General features: G+C 42.4%; 1 protein-coding gene across 1 annotated transcript; it reads right to left on the bottom strand.

Moving 5' to 3' along the window:
• Window positions 1–17,195, bottom strand: TMEM233 (transmembrane protein 233). Its single transcript, XM_059827956.1, is given in 4 exon segments — window positions 1–92; window positions 95–193; window positions 9,707–9,842; window positions 17,007–17,195. Coding segments are annotated over 4 exon segments (516 nt in total).
• Window positions 17,196–18,327: the final 1,132 nt, after the last annotated feature.

Genomic DNA, 18,327 nt, shown 5'->3' with positions numbered 1-18,327 from the left:
TCAAAAACCAAAGAGGAGTTCACAGAACAGCCAATTCTTGGGATCAGCAACATCAGTGGCAAGATTCCCACGTGGACAAATTCGATCAGTGTAAATGCTGAAGAAATCAACTGATTTCACCAGTGTTCGTGAAGTTTTATACTGGAGTAATTAAGGATAGGTGATGCATCACTGACTTCAATGAAAAACAGAATTTGGAAGAAAGAAAAGCGAAAAAGCACATTAAAAGTATAATATCAAGGCACAGAAAATACATGCTACTTCCAGGCATATGCTTTAACAGGTAAAGGTTTCTGGGAGATTATTATTTTTTTAATAGGTAGTTGTACTCCTGCCAGGCATGATTCTTTTCTCACTTGCACCTGCAAAACTCCCATGCATTTCTGGGTAGTCGGTCCAGATTTATGTTAGTGCAAGGAGAGTAAGTGTAAGTTGGCATAGGTTCCTTGAAGATGTAGTAACAATTAAAGCAAATGGAGCAACAAGCACTGAAGATGTAGACATCTGTTTTAATGCGCACCAGAGCTTACTTTTTTTAACACGCAATACTTGTGTGACAAAACAAATATATTATTTCAAACTGTTTTCAGCTGTCCCATGCTAAATTTTCATAGGTATCAAGAAACTGCAGTAATTTAGGGGCCATCGATTCTGTAACCTAAGGCTGTTCACTGAGTAATATCTTAGGATCAGCAAGAGTGTATGTAACTATGTAAGGATACAAAAGTCTGTCCATCTCTAACTGCATTGATATATAGGCTATTCATAGCAATATGAGAGGATGAACTAAACAGAAAAAGACATGAACAAAGCAGAACACAATGAAACTATGTGACTTGCTAGAGGAACAATAACAAAGAGATGAAGAAGAACATCTATTTCAAAAGAAGATCTTTTGTCAAATAAAAAAATAGGAACTTCTTACATATGTGAAGTTTAAAGAAGAAAATATGATCAGTGCAACTTTAATGCAGGACTGGAGCTAAGTCAAGGGAGTTCAACAATGAAAGACAACAAAACAAAAATAAATCATTAAGAAAAATATGGATGCTATGGAAGAAGAGTGTCTCTTAATAATCAAGTGATTGAAATCGGTCCCAGGTGGTTAAAAATCCAAGGTAAAGACCTAAAAGCTGAGGATGACAGAAGAAAGCAGCCGCTGAGTCAGAGTATGCCCACGGCATTATAAAAATCACACAGCAGGATAAAATCACAAACCCATGGTTACAATTGTGTTATGCTGAGACTATTTTAAAGTAATAAAAAAATCCTTAATGGCCTGATCCAAAACCCATTCGAGGCAACAGGAGTTCTTCTACTAGCTTCAGTGGGCTGTGCATCAGATCTTACATTGCACACTACAAACAGTCTAGGTATGTCGGCTTTGCCTGGCTAGGGTCAGCCAGGGAACAACATGGATCCAGCACACATTCCATGTAATGAGAAAGAAAAGGGAGTTTCGGGGGCAAGATCTCATTATACATTATGGTAAAAAAGAAAATGCTGCTTTATACCGAGATTCCTTATAAATAAATAATTTTGAAAACCTGGTCACGCCATGCTGATTAACTAACTGGACTATCAGTTCATCCACCAGCAACATGCCTCTGCAGACTTGTAGGGTCAAATCTAATAGTCTGGAATGAAGGGTTTCCTTCTCTTCTTCTTTTTCCCCTCCTGAGATTTACATGATGATATCCTCCAAGTGCAGTCCTGGTCTTCAGATAGCATGCTGCAAGGACACAGAAATATGTATTTTTAAAGGAGGAAAAGACAGAGAGTTTGCCTTGTGAATTTAAATTATTAATTCTACAGATCTAATGGATACATTATGCCACATTAGTGGCACTTGTTCTCTTAACAAACATCCCTCTAGATTAGTGGTTCAATACAGTTTTGAATCAAAGAGCTAAGTTTCTAATAGCACCGGTCATCTGTCAATCTGAACTGAATTTTTAAACTGGGTTACCTGAATCAATGCAAGTTAGGATCTTTCATTGCCAGGAAATGGGCTCTTATCTCACAAAGTTTCATGAGGCCAACAGCATCTCTGCTTCCTTTAAGTGGCACATAAAACAGTCAGGCAAGAACAATACTTTCAGCAGTAGATGACTTGGTAAATACAACAGCAATATATGACAGAGGTTTTTAAAGGGCTGGGTAACTTCTCTTGTGCATCTGCATTAGGAGAGGAAAGATCTGAGAAATTCCCTCAAATTCTTGTGTGGAAGGTAGGTCTCAGATATTACCCCTGGATGTACTAATCTCACTGACTTGTCCCTGGATGCTGGGCTCTCTGCTAGAGTCCTGAGATACCTTTTCTGTCAAGCAGCTACCTTTTAGCAGCTCCTTTAAGAGCGATCTAGGACATGAGGCACTAAACAGTAAATATATCCTGCAGACAGCATTAACTCCTTTGTTGATTGTCTCTTGGATGCTACTCAGGACTGCAATGGGCAGAATCTATTGTGGGGTCATTTCCTCCATAAACAGATGAAACAACTGGACTAGAATTTTTAGTATGGTTTGCTAAGGAAATTACGCTGATGTAATCACATTGCCTCTGTGCATCTACATGTGTCTGCCCACTACTCAGCCTCTGAGCTGACTGAACATGTTTGATAGACAGGTAGAGGACTTTAACCTTTTACATTTTTACAAATCCAGTAAAAAGAGGTAGGGTATCAAGGAAATAATCAGTTAGTGCCCTTACTGACAGAAAAGCAGCAGTATGAGCTCACTGGCTAGGTGGACACCAAGAATTAATGTGGGTAAAAGACAATAGGAATGCCCTGACTTCAGACTCTGTGCTCTACCAGTTACAGGCAAAAAGCAGGTAGTCTTCTTTGACCCTTTTTTTTTCTGTGGTGAGGTACAGAGAACAGGATTGGCAACGCAAGGATCTAAAGGCTGGCTGTGTAATTCCTGTCATCATACTGGCCCTCAGTTTATTCTGTCTCTGAAAGAGAGACAGGCACTCAGTGAAATGGCTGCAAAGGCTTTTAAGAGCCTCAGGAAAAGGACAGCAGAGATATTAAAAATAATCTTGCATGCCTTTTCCCCCTGAAGAATTATTTATAAGTGAGTAAGAAAAATGTATGTATACATCTGTCCCTGGTGCACAGTCTAAATGCTTACTCCTTTTCCTTTTACCAGCAATTACCAATGTTGCATTACTGCCCATATGCTTGATTTAAGACGCTACTGATTATGAAACAGTATAAGCTGGTACTTTCCGCACAGTCTGTCTGTCTTCCTTTGAAGCCATGCTGACAGGTGGTATTTCTGTGACTTCCTTGGGGTGAAGTTCTAGATCAAGTGAGATTAAAGAAGGGGTCAGAAGTTCACACTCCTCTGCGAAAGCATTAAAATATCATAATGGTTTGCACGAAACTCCAAAGTCGCCAAACACGACTACCCTTCTCATACAAGTTATTACCAGAAGATAATTCTGCCCTGCCTGTGGCCCTGGGGTTCAATATAAACAAAGACAACGAACTTCTGATGTGAATTAAAAAAGTCTTGGACACTGGTCCATTGGCAGGAGTTTCTTGCATTCCTTTCCTTCAGTACTCTGGCTACCCTTCCTCATACCAAAACTGTCGCTATCTCAGTCAGCGCTCTACAGAAAAGCTTGTGTCTTTACTTCACTCTAACACCTCTTACTAGTTCTCCACATTTCTACTTGACTCACTCCTACTTACCTAGACTGCAGAGAACCACTAGAGAGGTGTACAAAAGACATGGGCTTTATATGATATGCTTTGTGGCTCAACTGGGAAGCAAAACTCATGTGAACTCCAGTTCTGCCCTGAGCAGCATTGTCAAGCGTCACTCAGACACTAGAGGTAGTCTAAAAGTATGTGCTGTAAGAAGCTGCATATTGTTTCAGACTACTAACAGGCTATGGAATAAGAATGCACAATTCCCATGGTAGCATGAAGTAGAATATGACATGTTGAGATCCAGTTAAGAAAATGGTTTGGTATGGAGACCTCAGGTATTGAGGCCTCCTTCACTTAAGTAAGGAGTTTGCAGCCCAGGGTTGTTTCCCTAAATCCTGCCAGTGGGACTCAAATGAAATGCAAAGACACCAAGCGTCTTGTGTTATCAAAAAGCAAAACAAAACAGAATTTGGAACCTGCTCCAAAAATTTGGAGACTGCTCTTAAAACACAGATCGTGAACTACTGGAGAGCCCTCATTTGCTGACAAAATTACTAGCTTTTACTGATCAAAATACTTAGGAAGGGACGGGAAGGCTGACTCCAAATCCATTCAAGTCAGTGGACAGTCTAGTAACAGGCTTCATGAAGGAGCATAAGAATAGTGGTGCTGGGTCAGAGCAAACAGCCATCTTCGCAGCATCCCATCTCTGATAGCGACAAGTTACAAATGCCTAAAGGGACTGTATAAGAAAAGGCTACATCCAGGGTGATATTTCTCCCTTTATTGCCTTCCAGCTCTGGCAATCTGCAGCTTAGATACTTTCTGAGCCCGAGATTATATCTGCATCTTTGCATTTAAGCTTTTTTTTGGTACCTTCACTAGTTGCGTTTTCAAATAATTTGTATTTTTTGTATCCACAGCAACCAGAAGGAGTAAGTCCTAGAGCTGAATTGTATGTCACATGGAAAAGTACCTTCTTGTTTAAAGCTGCTTTCCTCTGATGCCCCTTTATCTCATTCATAAGGGAGAACAAATAATCACTCTTTATTTCACTGCTTTTAACTCCAATTCTTAAGTCTTTCTTTCCCAAGCCAAAGAGATAGTGTCTATTTTGTCTTTTCATACTTTTTCATACCTTGCAGCCCTTCTCTTTGGTGTTTTTTTTTTTTTGTGTGTCTTAAGAAAGACGTTGTATACACAAAGACATCAGAACTAGAAGCAGGATTGAGGATATGGTTTAGAGCTGAGTGTCGCCTATCATTAGGTATCTTGCCATTTACTCTAACCAGGCACATTACAGCAAATTAAGGCCATGCACAGGCTATGGCACACAGCTCTGCACTGTTTCAGTTCGTAATGACGTCTCCTTATGGAAGACAAATACATCCCTTTTCTCACTGCAGTTCTTGATGGACAACATGCCTATGGGCACATATGCAGGGCTAGACTCAGTGATGACATAAATACCGGTTTAAGTTACATCTGAGCAAGCAGTGGAAGTGTAATTCAGCATTCAGGACTGGCAAGGTAGGAGTGCAGGAGAGGGTAAAAGTTACAGAATGGACTAAGAATAAATTTGGCCTAGTGTGGAATGAGGGACAGCCCTGAGTCAGCATATGCCACAGCTTAAGACTCAGTGGTTCCTCAGCAGAACGAGGAAAACACCAGTTTACGTTGATCAAGACAGACAAGTTTTATTGCCGGGCTGTTAACTCCAATGATGCAAATGATGGCTTCCCCTTGTCTACATTCAGGGTCAAGACTGCAGAAGGTAGATGGTTCCCAAGCATCGTGTGGGCCCTGTTCCAGGCTATATATAGGTATCACTATGTATCTTAATGTACGTTTGCTAAGGATAACATGCCAGTGTTAAAGGCAAATGAAGCTCTCCACGGAAGCAGTAGAAGCGCTGAGTTGGCTTAGCATGAAGTAAATCTTCAAAATGAAGAGTCAAGGCTGTTTCTTCCATGCACACATAGCTGTTGCCTGCTGTTATTCCTGTGCTACCGTTGTTCTGCAACTGAATAAACCAAAGAAGTCAGGCAAGGAAGCTCGGGGCTCAGAGCCCCCTTTTTCTGGGAAGTGAAGGGTCTTCCTCTTGCCAAGTCTACCAGTATTATTGGGGGTATCACTGGGGATATAGTGTCACTGTTCGTTCAAAGCAGAAATTTCTTGCACTTCCTCCCTCTGCAGCTTCTACCATTTCTACCCTCAACACCCCTGACTAGATGCTTTTCTCTTGGCTGAGGCATGCGGAGTACCATAGGAGCCCTCCTCAGCTCTGCTTAAAGCACACGACTTAACCCCTTTCCTAAGCAAGATGGAACGCGTAGTAGGTTTGGGTACTGAAAAGGCAGAGGAGGAGATGTGGGAACAAATGGATAATTTTGGTTGGAATTTTTAATAGGGCATGTGGGTTTTGATACTCAACGGCTACTGAAATTCAGCAAGTTACGCACTGATCTCATTGAACTGATCTTCTAGAAATACCATTCACAGAGAGGAAATTACTTTCCAGTGAATGCTGAAGGAATCTGGGTCCAGAGATGGAGAAGTATTTGAGAACTCAATTCACAGTGGTTTCAATGAGAGATGCTCAAGAGCGGCAAAGAGGGTTTTTAGCAATTAAGTTGTGAGATTGTACAGAAGGAGACCCAGAAACTCTGTTGAAGACAGAAGGGACTGCTTGGGACTATGCAACACTGGTGGTAATAAGTCACAGGGCACAGTCCCCAAAACTGCTGAAGCAACTGCCTGGCATCTCAGATGCCCTGACGCAAAGCTTTGGAAGGAGGATGTAGCTGTCCAGGCTGCAGCTCCGGGAAGTGCCTGCCACCTGTCTTTGGGGCTGGGATGTTGGTGGACTCTCCGGTGGGAGCTGTACTCTGTCTGAAGCACTGAGTCTCCAGGGAAAAGGGCTTCTGGAGGAGGTGAGCAGACTGCACTCCAACAGAGTGTACAAACAGGAGACCAACACAGTCTTCACAGAGACTTTGGAGAAGGGAGTGCCTGAGCTCCACAAAGCAAAGGATGAATAACTAAAGACTACACTTGAACAAGAACTGAATGGAGACTTCCATGACGAGGAAAGACTGAAGTTTGTGACTTCTGGCAGGAGAAGGAAGGTTCCTCCTTGGCCTGCAGATCTGCATTTGCAGGACATCTGTAGCCAGCCCCCTGGAAGAAGGTGAGAAGTTGTTTTGAAGGAGACTTCAGAGCCAGCTGAGCCTCAACCGAGTTTCTGTACCAAGAGGAAAAGCTGTGTAACAACTGATAGAGATTCCCTCCTGCCAACCTGACTTGGTTGTCTCAGGTTGTTGCCTTCCAGAAGCACAGACCTAGGACGTTGTGGAAGAACTCACAAGGCTCATTCAGCCCTCAAACTCATTACACCTTGCATCTTTGATACTGTCAGCAGAACCACGGATAAATCAGAATGAACTAGTGAAACTTATCAAAAGGTTTGTGAATACTCAAGTGACACCCTCTGTGAGAAGTTCTAGCAGTCATGGGAGAACAGATAACGTACTAACACAGGTTAGAAATGGGATGGTAGGGTGGTAAACAACAAACTCTAGGGAGAGATACATAAGAATATGGAAGGAGAATACAAGGGGGTACTCCCAATGGTAATTTGCAATGAGACTTGTTATCCTTTGAAGACCAAAAGAAGCCACAAGGAACGTCACCAGGAGCAACTGGGTAATATGGTAGCTGATGAATTTCATGTGGATAAAACACACAGTAATGAATCCTGGAAGGGTCATGCTTTTCATACATATTGCTGAAGTCTAAATTAACTTTCAGTAAAAATGCATGTTTAGGTCATGGAAACATCAAATCTGTGCCTAATGGTAATCAAATAAACCAGTTACAGGGCTGACTGTCATATTATATTAAGGCTATTTTGTACTATCTTACTAATACTGAAGGATATATATTAAAGTTAGCAAAGCAGTAATTTACACTCGCTTCACATTAGCAGAGTGTGAAGTGGCTGGTAGTAAATAATCATGACCAAAGTACAAATGGATGTGAGATAACTGCATGGAGCATGCAATGCCATCCACATCAGTGGCATGTCAAACTCAAAGACGATTTAGTGTAAAATATAAATGTCCAAGGGCAAGGCAACAAAGGGGATGCAGGTAAGCATGGAGGGTGAAAAGGCCAGTTGGGTGCTCTCATTCACTCATTTTCACATCAGAAGAATAAAGAAGATTGTTGCTCCCATCAAACAGTTTCTTAGAAACAAGGGCTCTTTGGAGGGTGACAGGTGAGCGGAGAAGGTGTGTAGTAAAGAGACTGGAAAGCCAGAGAGCAGACCGAGTCCCCACAAAACTCAAAGTACCATTTGGCCAAGAGACCTCTATGGAAACTATTCATTGAATACAGAAATTAATATCCCAGCAGTGTGCTGAGGGTTCCGAGGCGCCTGGCAATGCTTCCATCTAACACAGAGATTTTTCTCTTCAAAAGCCACCAAAACCAATTTAAAAAAATCCTCAAAAGACAAAACTTAAGAAAAAACCATAAAGTTGTATTATACTGATTTACTGCTACTTAATTCCCTGAGGGTAGGAGAGAGAGAGGTGCTTACAAATACTAGCTAGAAGCAAAGTGCTAACTACCTCTAATATCTGGCAGCAGGCACAAAGAAGCATTCACACATTCAGCACACAGAGTCCTACTGTAGCAGAAGTGAAATGTTGACTACAACTAAATGTAAGTAGTGTGCCCTGGTTAATGTGAATGCTTCAGGTCAGTGTTGTCTACCACTCCTCATGCTGCCCTTCTCTCCTCCTACTTAAAAAAAAAATTATTGACCTGCTATCCTTGTCTGAGAAATGATGAGTAAGGTAGTAGAAGCGAACAGAGAAATTTACTGCTGCTGTCAATTACAAAACTTGGCACACCCAGCCTGAAGTGACTTGGTTTTAAACCTGTGAGGGCTGAACAAACTGAACACAAGATGAGCTAGAGAGAGATTCATGCTTGCAAAATGCATGGGAAATTAATGAATATACAGTAAGCTTCTGATTCTGCGGCATCATCCACTAATATCCCAGAGAAATGGACCCCATCTCCACTAACTTCCATGCAGTTCAATATAGCGTACTTCAAGATTTTGTCCGAAAATGTTGTACACGTTTAACCAGCTACTCCATTCTACTCCCCAGAGATGTTTGCATTTCAGTGGTGGATGAGGTGATCTCTGTTTATAGTTTATACATGTTTGTACAGTGCACTGAAAGGCTCTCCAACCAAAACAGCCAATAATAAATTTATTTAAATTGGTTATTTCAATGGGAAGCGCACATTACTATGGAGAAAAGAACATATTGCTGCACAACCTTAAGAAAGGATATCAATACCCTAACTACTTCTCTCCTTTTTTCCAAATAAACTTATAATCCATCTGGGTAACCACTGTGTAGACAGCAATTCATTTGTTGAGCTTCTTTGCTGTTGTTCCAGGTGTACAAAGGCAGGTCCATTACACAGCACTGAGAGTAAGCAACCTTCTCCCACAGCAAGCCAAGTCAAAATTACACTTGTGGTCACTTTTGATATAGTTATGGTCACCTTAATATCAAACAGTAAAATAGTAATTGACTGTCATCTTCTCCTTGGAAAGTTAAAAAAGACATGTTGGACAGATTATGAGACTGAAAATTAGCACCTGGGGACTCTATTACCTGAAATCTAAGGATCTCTATGCACTTGGCTTTGCAGATGGTGAAACTGAGAGGCAGAAAAAACAAAAAGCAACTGGCCTAAACTGGAAAAACCTATGAGAGTTGCAAGAGTGTCTAGAAAATCCACTGCTGCTACGACACAGTCATTTGCATTTAACCACAGACGACAGAATTTTCTAAATTGCAAAATAAGAAAAAGTAAAATTGCTCTTTTGGAAAACGTGCATGCATCCCTAAATTTTAACATTAGCAGAGAGTTCTGACAATCTTTAGTTTCTTATTCTGAAGCCCGTGCACAGAGAAAAACTGCCTGCGTTGGAACTAGTAGCATTTTGCTTACCGTTGTGAAATGAACTACGCAATAGATTCCAATGATGACAAGGCCAATGATAATTGATGCAACAGCAACCCAGAGTGCATTGCGACCCAGTCTTTTTGACCCTTCTATATCTCCTTGATTATAACTGTTTAAAGCCTGTAGAAGAGAAACAGAGAGTTTGTGAATTTTTTTAAAGAGAAATCTGTACACAAACCAATGTGACTGCTTTGAACTAACATTAAGTTCTATGCACGTAGGACTTCAGAAAATGGTGGTTTGCTTTGTAAAAATAAACCTCCACTGCTGACAGTCCAAGGTAAGCAGGGAGTCCAGTTTTCCGTTCCACTCATTTCTGGCACATTTCATTTGAACTACAGTTCTTTTATTTTCAGTGGTGAGGCTATATTCATATGATGAGTTTTCTTGTACACACCAGCATAAGAGCTGTCAAATCAACTCTAATCCACCCACTTGCATAAATCAGTGGCTTTTATCTCTGGAAATATTTTTGTAGTATATGTGAACTGCTAGTTGGCCACTTCACTAGCAGCGAAATAAACTCTTATGCTTTATGGGACCATAAGCATGAAAAGGAGCATAAATAGGCTGCATTTTAAGCCTCAGGAAAACATCTTAAAAAAAGCTTACTAATTTCCTATTTTTCCAATGTTTTACTTTTGAAAACAAATTTTGAAGAATTAATAGGTAGTTTGCTGGTGGTGGGAAAAAAAAACAAACCAAAGAAATGTAGATCATCTGAACAAAACATCTAAGTGCCATCTTCATGGGCTAGAAATTCTGTCCCTTTGCATTTTTGGAACACACTGATAATTATTATCGTATACATCCTGAGGTATGCATCAGACATACGGATATTATCTCAACAGACCTGAGTTTATCCACCCATGATTTAGCAGATGCTTTATATTCGTTACCTGCAGAGATTGCAAGGTGTGATAGGACCACTCTAATCTCCTACTCTTTTGTGAGACAGACTGTAGGATTTTCTGAATTAATTTTTGTTTTAACCAGACCATATTTTTAAAAGAAAAGATTCAGTGAAAGACACTGAAGTATTCTAGTACATGAGTCTAACACAGTTTGTAGTAACTTTTTCCCAAGAATAAGATGCTATCAAAGAATTTTTAAAAAGAGTATTATTACTAAGAATTATTTTGTAAGATCAGGAGAGTTTGAGTTCATAAACCATGACATTCAGTCCAGATTTATTTATCAGATTACACTACTGAACTATCTCAGCATAATTCCTCGGGGAATCAGGTTAATCATAACCTGTTCTTCAGTATCTCGTTAAGTATTCCAGGAAACGGGAATTCCCAGAAACAGGAGATGCAGGGGGAGAAATATAGGGACCTGAGCAAATGAACTGTTCTGTGGACTAAATAATTCAGGTTGTCTTTAGAAAATGACTGCATGAGGTATCACCAAGTGCTATTACAAAAGGGCTTTAGTTAAAAATCACTTCCTGTAGCAAAGATAGAGTAACAGCTATTTCAACAGAGTGAAGTTCTGAGACTGTGGAGAGTAGGAAAGGAATGAACTTTCAGAGGATACCAAGCATTGCTGTAGAGCCTTTTTTCCCAAGCAGAAAAATAATTAGGGACATTATCTGTGTGTGTTCTGTCGATTAGTGAGCACACAGAAGTTAATGGGCTAGATGCATCCTTGGTGTTAGCACTGCAGTAAGATCACTCGTGCCAAGACAGTCCCAAAGCAATGAAGCCTATATTCCTAGAATTGCATCTCAAGGATAAGTGCAGGTACTTATTCTCTGGTGTCTAAGAAAGGCTGAGCTGCTGATGCACTCTTGCCCTTAAAGAGAGCACTGATACATTTTTTTCTCTTCCTGGAAGCCTACATGCCTAAACATTTCTCTGTTTTATTTCCCTAAAGAATATCGCTAATACCTCTGCTCTGCTGTCAAGTTTCATTGAGGTTGGCTAGCAGACTTAAAGGATATAGTGGGGAAAGAGGACAGAAATGGAAATGAGAGACCGACACAAACACATAGTCAAATAGGATGATGGCACCTCTGGTTCCCCATCAGTGCAGCCTCCTGTTACAAAGGGTGGCTGGCACAGTTCCCCCTCAGCTAAGTTCTCCACTGTTTTCAGCAGTCCTGTCTACAGGAGAAAAGCTTTCTTAGGTTTTCTCAAAATACGTTCAGGAAGGTCAATAAAAGGAGTATCAGGAGAAACTTGGCTTGTCTTGGTCTTCTGCATGCTGACTTCTCCTCCTGCCTCTGACAGCAACTATGAATGTAACTGTAGCTACAGGGAGAAACATGGAGAAGCATCACTGACACCCCAACCCTGACTTTGTTCTCCCCACCCATCAAAGGACTCACTTTGCATGACATCTAGAGCGTGGTCCTGCAAACACTCTAAACTCAGTTCCGCACACATGTGGTCTCAAGAATGAGACAGAGTTGTAAGCAAGTCATAGCAGCACCAGCCTGCAGTTCTGTGCAATTTTACTAATGTATTTAGGAAGTCTGGAGAATGTCTATGGGATTTCTGCAGGTACCGCATAAATAATTCACCCTGTGCACTTTAATAAATAATGTCATTTTAATACAAATCCATGATGAAGAGGAGGAAAACAGCATTAATGATAAAGAGGATTTGGGAGAGACAGGAAGGAGACAAAAGTTTCTTTATTAAGAGGTTTAAATTAAATAGCATAACATGGACAGCATTCAAGAAAAAATAAGAGTTTTGGGGGAGTGGTTGGGGTCTGATGCAAAGCTCTCTGAAATTCATTTACTTCTGTCTGCTTCAAAGGGCCCTTGCATCAAGCTTCCAGTTTTCAATGTTAGACACAGACAACATTAACTGTTAAAGCCTTAAATGTTACATCTGTTTATTTCCAAGGACTAGACAATATATACAGAATACAGCATCTGTGTGCAACACTTGGTCTGTCCAACTTTTAAAACAAATTTCAGCCACTTTCAACCTAATACCATATGATTTCTCAGGTTTCTGCTACCTCGCTCACTATGAAGTCATAAACTAAATTAAAGCCGCAGTTCCGCAGCTGCTTATTTACTTGGGCAATCTCAGTGACTTCACCACGTTCACACACATCTATTTATAAGAGATATTCTCAGTTCAACAATGAAGCAACTTAACCTCATATAAACAGAAATTTACTGAATTATCTACAAACTATTAATCCCTTTTAATGTGCATCTTCTGTTTCACGTTCCCAGAGCACCGTTTATGGCAAAAGCAGAAAGAATACTAAATTACTTCAGAAATTCTCCTCTACATCTCTTACAAATCTGTGCAGACCAGACTGAGGTCCTCTGATCAACATTTCCTGTGCTTTCCATAAGCCAGGCTGCAACAAACCTTATTTGGCTGTGCCTGGAAATGAAACACTCTCTCTAGTTCAGACCAAAGGAAGAATGAGACATGCTGGCTCAGTATGACTCCTCAGTGTGAGAACAACTTACAAGGGAAAGAGAAAGAAGAGGGGGGACTTGGGGAGCAATTCAGAACCAGGCTTGATCTCTGCTTTTTGGCAACTGAAACAGGCAGGTAAGGAGCAGGACACAATGAAAGGGGAGTTTGCTCTGCAGGCTGCATAGCGGCATGTGAACAAGTGCAGGGCTTCTGTGTCTCTGGGGGCAGGTTGAAAATGTTGTTGCAGAGGGCAAGCTTACCAGTTTGCAAAGATAAGGGCCATGCAAAAAATGCTTAAGAACAGCTGCTAAGCCTTGTTGTTTAATACTCCTGAAGTAGGTACAGGCTGTCCCATACGGTGTTAGATGTCCAGGTACCTACAAGCTACTTAAAAAAAGCTGTATAAATAATAAACTTTCCAAACAAACTTTATAACTAAAGAAAAGTATAGCTGTACAGGAACACCCGTCACTATGCTAGTCACAGACCTGACTAAAGCCAACAGACTGTACATGGTTCGTTAGGAGCCCAATTAGAAGAGGTGACCCCCAGAAAGCAAGTTCCATCCTTTGCTGTCCCATGACTTCTACCACCCTCTTGCTCGTTGTCTCTGCTTAGGGAAACCAATATACAGACAAGGCATCTGAATCCAAGGGTAACAAATGCAGTCAAAGAACTTGTTACTATCAGAGGCAGATGAGCCAAGATTGTCACAGCTTGACCACATATATTGTTTGAAACACACAAATTATTACACAGAAATGTGTCAATGTAAAGAGGAAGTTAGGAGCAATCGGGGGAAATAGCTTTTGAGAGACTGTTTTGAAGTTGTTACAAATCTAAGGCCCTACGGAATTAGATGACTAGTCTAACATACAGATCTTTGAAATAAAGACTGCTGTACTGAAAAAGGCCAAAGTTTGTTCAACTATCAGACCTTAGTGCCAGTATCAGAAATATCTAACTGATGCATTTTTCAGAGCTGTCCCACAGCCTCCCTCTGGCTCTGATTCCTTAAGTCAGATACAGCCAGTCCACCTAAGCCAGGTCTCAGATACAACTGGCAGTTAGTTCACTGCCAGCTAAGTGCTCTTCGGGTTCACAACGGGGGGAGAAGACACCACTGCAGATAAAGAGCCAAAGAGCTCAGTGCTCACACCAGAGAAGTCTCGTTTGTCACATGAGCCTTCTGACTTGGTACCTGCACCCCACACTCCTGCCCTGATAGCTGTGGTCTCACCTATGTGAGAAAGAATAGGGAAAGTCTAAGCAAGGCACCTCTGGGGTTGAGTGAGCCAACTAATCATACAGCAACATGATATAGCTGCTAGAAGCAACAGGAAGCAGGAGAACTGATGGCACGTGGCTGGAGCTGCAGAAGAATACTGAGGAGAACAGTAATCCTACAGCCAGGACTCCTGGCCAGGACTGTGGGGAAAACAGATCTCCATTTGCTAAAACTGCCAGGCAACCCTCACACCTGCAAGTGACCAGCAACTAGTTTGAGGGGGCAGCTCTTGTAATGCCGATATATCAACACACTGATGCCATTAAGTGTCCATTCTACTAGCTATCCTCTTGCCCCTGTCATGAGAAATAGACTCCTTTCACAAAGGAGGTAAGAAACAAGGAAAGGTTATTATCACAATAAGGAGAACTTGGGAGAGGTTGATTCTAAAAATATAGTTAAGGAGTTAAGATCTGAAATGGTAAGGTTTGTGCCCCCAAAGGTGAGAAAGAAGTGAGGAAACCAGTGTTGGAGTTGTAAATGGGGCAGCACAAGAGACAAGAAGAGACTAAAGACAAATCTGTCATTTAATTTGGGGGTTTGTTAGAGCCCAGACTCTACTTTTAGTGTGAGAACATTGTCTGAATTGAGAGCACTTAAGGAGGACAGGCAAACAGGGTACTGAACCATACCCCTCTAGAAGCCAACAGGACTTCTCCTTACAGGCCCATTCTAGGAAGTGGAAATTTACAGCGAACTCCACTTTTATGGGTCTTTATCTCTTCTGACACAAGATCTCAGGCAAGCTCTGCAGACTCTATCTTCTGTAAGACAAGAAAATAACCCACTGTTGTATCTTAGTGTTAACCCTTAGCAGCTCTAGGAAACAAGCTGAGAAAGAGAGGAAGATGTAGATCCCAGCAGAAGTGGAAATAAAACCAGCATAGGTTAAAAGGCAGAACCTGGAGCTGAGGTTAATGGAGCAGTTACAGGTTGCAACTCTAAAAGGCAGGGGAATTAGGCTGTGGAAAAGAAGGTGGACATGCAATGGAAAAGGAGAGGTTTTTGGTAAGAAAGATGTTGAAACAGAAGGCATTCACATACAGTAGAGATTATTGGTTTGGTTTTTGTTTCCCCCGTTTAAGGGAGTGGGCAGCTGAGACCTGCACAGACTGTTGAGCATTCAGGAAGTGCTCTTCCCACCCTGGTTTCTACATATCCCCTGGTGACAGTTACTTAAGCCTGACTCCAAAAGCCTGCATGAACTTCAACTAGGGCGTGGGTGGAGATTTCTCCATATGGGGTGCAAAAATCTTTAGAGGCCAAATTCTGTCCTTGACAGTTAACTTCTGCGTAGCCCCAGTGCTTTGGTGAAAGCACTGTCACAGTGAACAGATGCTCACAGCCCCAGATCATCAGCTCTCATTACTTTATATAGCACCCTAAGTGTCCACAGACAGAAAGGATGCTGGGTACCAAGAGAACCAAATCTTCTCAAATCAAGGAAAAGAGTATATTGTATAGTTAAGTTAACAACAAAGAAAATGAACACATAGAAAAAAATAAAATGACAGCTAATACTTATCTGGACAAAAAAGGTTGTAAAGATGGCTTTGGAATAGCTCCTTTAAGTAATTTTCAAGCTTAAGCATGTATCCCAATATTTAGGTGTGATTTCTGATCAATCTTACTAGTTTTAGAAGAGTGCGCTTTAGTATATTTTAGATATAATTATTCTTATACTTAATTGCAAAAAGAAACAACGATATTTTTACCTACCTTTTCAGCCTGGCTGTCAGAGAAAAGGATGAAAATACAGAACATGTTTTAAACCCTTTTCAGCTCCCAAACAACAGAAATACATTGCAGTATTACTGATTACACTGATCATGTGTCCTATTAGAAAAGTCTGGATCTGACTCTGCAACTTTTGACTCAAAGAAGATTTTGTTCTAACAATCTTTTGAAGTTAACAGGATTGCTGGGTTATTAAGGACTATGCAAATCAATTATGGCTTGTAGGAGCAAGGCTGCTCTCTCAGTGTACTTGATAATCAATTTTATAAGGGCTTTTGCCAACAACCTACATTTGTTATTGTTGTGTGTATTATTCTAGCAAACAGTATCAGACTAAAGAACCTGTTTACTGGAAAAAAGGCACTTCTATCATGTTTGATTAGCTGAAATAGAAACCACATCTGTTCCTTTGCAAATCTGATTTCTGCTCCCCAACTGCCATTTTCACACGTAGATACTATATCCAGTTCAGGGTGCAAGTTAGTTGATGTAACAAATCCCATTAATTGGGATAAACCTCCTTTCCTTAGATAGCCTGATATTGACAACTTGATTTGAACTGCCTTTCACTCCACATTTTAGATCTGCTGCTGGGATAGCTAAGTGGACACCCCGACTGAGCCGCTGATGCTCTCAGGCTCGCTGCCTCACCTAACTTTGTCCACACGCGCCAGGGACAAGTGGTTAAAAAGGCGGCTGGATGCCCGTTACCCTGACGGCTCCTCCAGCCCCGATTTGCTCCTGCAGGTCCCGGACGGCACCGGCCGGGAGCGCCGCGGCCGGCGCGGAGAGCCGGAGGTCGCGCCGCCAAACACCCAGCCCCAAGCCGAATGTCGCCTGGGCACCCGGCGGGGTGCTACTCACCATGACGGCGAAGACGAAGGCGACGATGTTGACGGGATAGGCGGGACAGAAGCAGGCGAGGATGCTGAGGAGCAGGTAGTTCTTGGGCCGCGGCTGCGGCGGCCCGTCGGGCAGCTCATCCTCGATGTTGGTCTCGGGGCTGTTCTCCAGAGCCCTCTTGATGTCGGCACCGGCGGGGAGCGCGGACATGGGGCTGCGGTGCGGCGGGCGGGCGGCTCGGAAAGCCCAGCGCCGCGCACCGGGCAGGCGTGACCCCGCGGCGGCGCCGAGCCAAGGGAGCCGCCCGGCGCGGCGCCTCCCCGGGACGGGCAGCCGGCAGCGCTGCAGGGCGGGGGTGGGGGGCTGCCCGCCGACAGCTCCTCTTGCGCGGACTCTTTTAAGCCCGGAGTCAATTCACGGGAGGAATCGGGGGAAAAAAAAGAAAGCCAAACGAAAGCCGTCGAGGGTTTCCAGCCCCGTGTCCCGGCGGCGGCCGGCCGGAGGCGGGCGGGGGTTCCCCGGGCTACCCCTGGCCCGCCCCTGGGCGCCTCCCCCGCCGCGCCGCCGTTGGCACGGCGGGGTCCGGAGCCGCATGGCCTTCGGCTGTTCCGGTCTCTTCCGAAACTTTTCAACTGTTGGCGGTTAAATGACTTTAACTGAGTTTGCGTTACCCCGGCGGAGAACTTCGCTGTGTTCTTAGACTCTCTAGTGTCAGCGAGCTCCAACAGCAAGTGGCGTAAGGTCCTTAGATCTGGGCTGAATTTGTCATCTTCTAACCCCAGTAACTTGCTAAACTTAGCAAAAACATTGAAGATTAGCACAGAATAACCAATTTAAAGCATTTTGGTGGCTCAGGCCCAGAGGTTTTTTTTTTTTTTTCGGCCGATTTTTAGCAAGTGATTCAGTGCTTACTGAATGTAACACCTGTAAGGTGAAATCCACTTTGGAGGATGCAGGAGGGGGAGCAAGGAAATCTTTATTATTTCCAAAACCTACCATATGGGGAAAAAAAACCCCACAAAACAAGTAAAGAAAGATCTGCTTCCATCATGGTTTTTAAGTTGGTGAGGAAAGCCTGCACCCAGAAAGGAACGGGCTCTGAATCTGCCACGTGAGATAAGAAAAAAGAACTTTATACCTGCAGGGAGCTTCAGCAAAACAGAGAGACTTCTGATCAGATGAAGGCTGGAGATGAGATTTTGCTCTGTCTGGCTCCTCCTGAGAGCATTTCACTAATTAAAGTTACAGAAAACAGTAAGTGCCTTATGTTTAGAGCCTTATGAATGAGCTACTTTTGTCACTGGGAGTTTTGCAGTTGACTTGAATGGAGCCACGTTTTCTC

This window comes from Gavia stellata, chromosome 21, assembly GCF_030936135.1.
Source record: "Gavia stellata isolate bGavSte3 chromosome 21, bGavSte3.hap2, whole genome shotgun sequence".
Taxonomy (NCBI): domain Eukaryota; kingdom Metazoa; phylum Chordata; class Aves; order Gaviiformes; family Gaviidae; genus Gavia; species Gavia stellata.
Note: the sequence above shows the minus strand (reverse complement) of the source record. Positions and strands in the feature narration are given on the sequence as shown.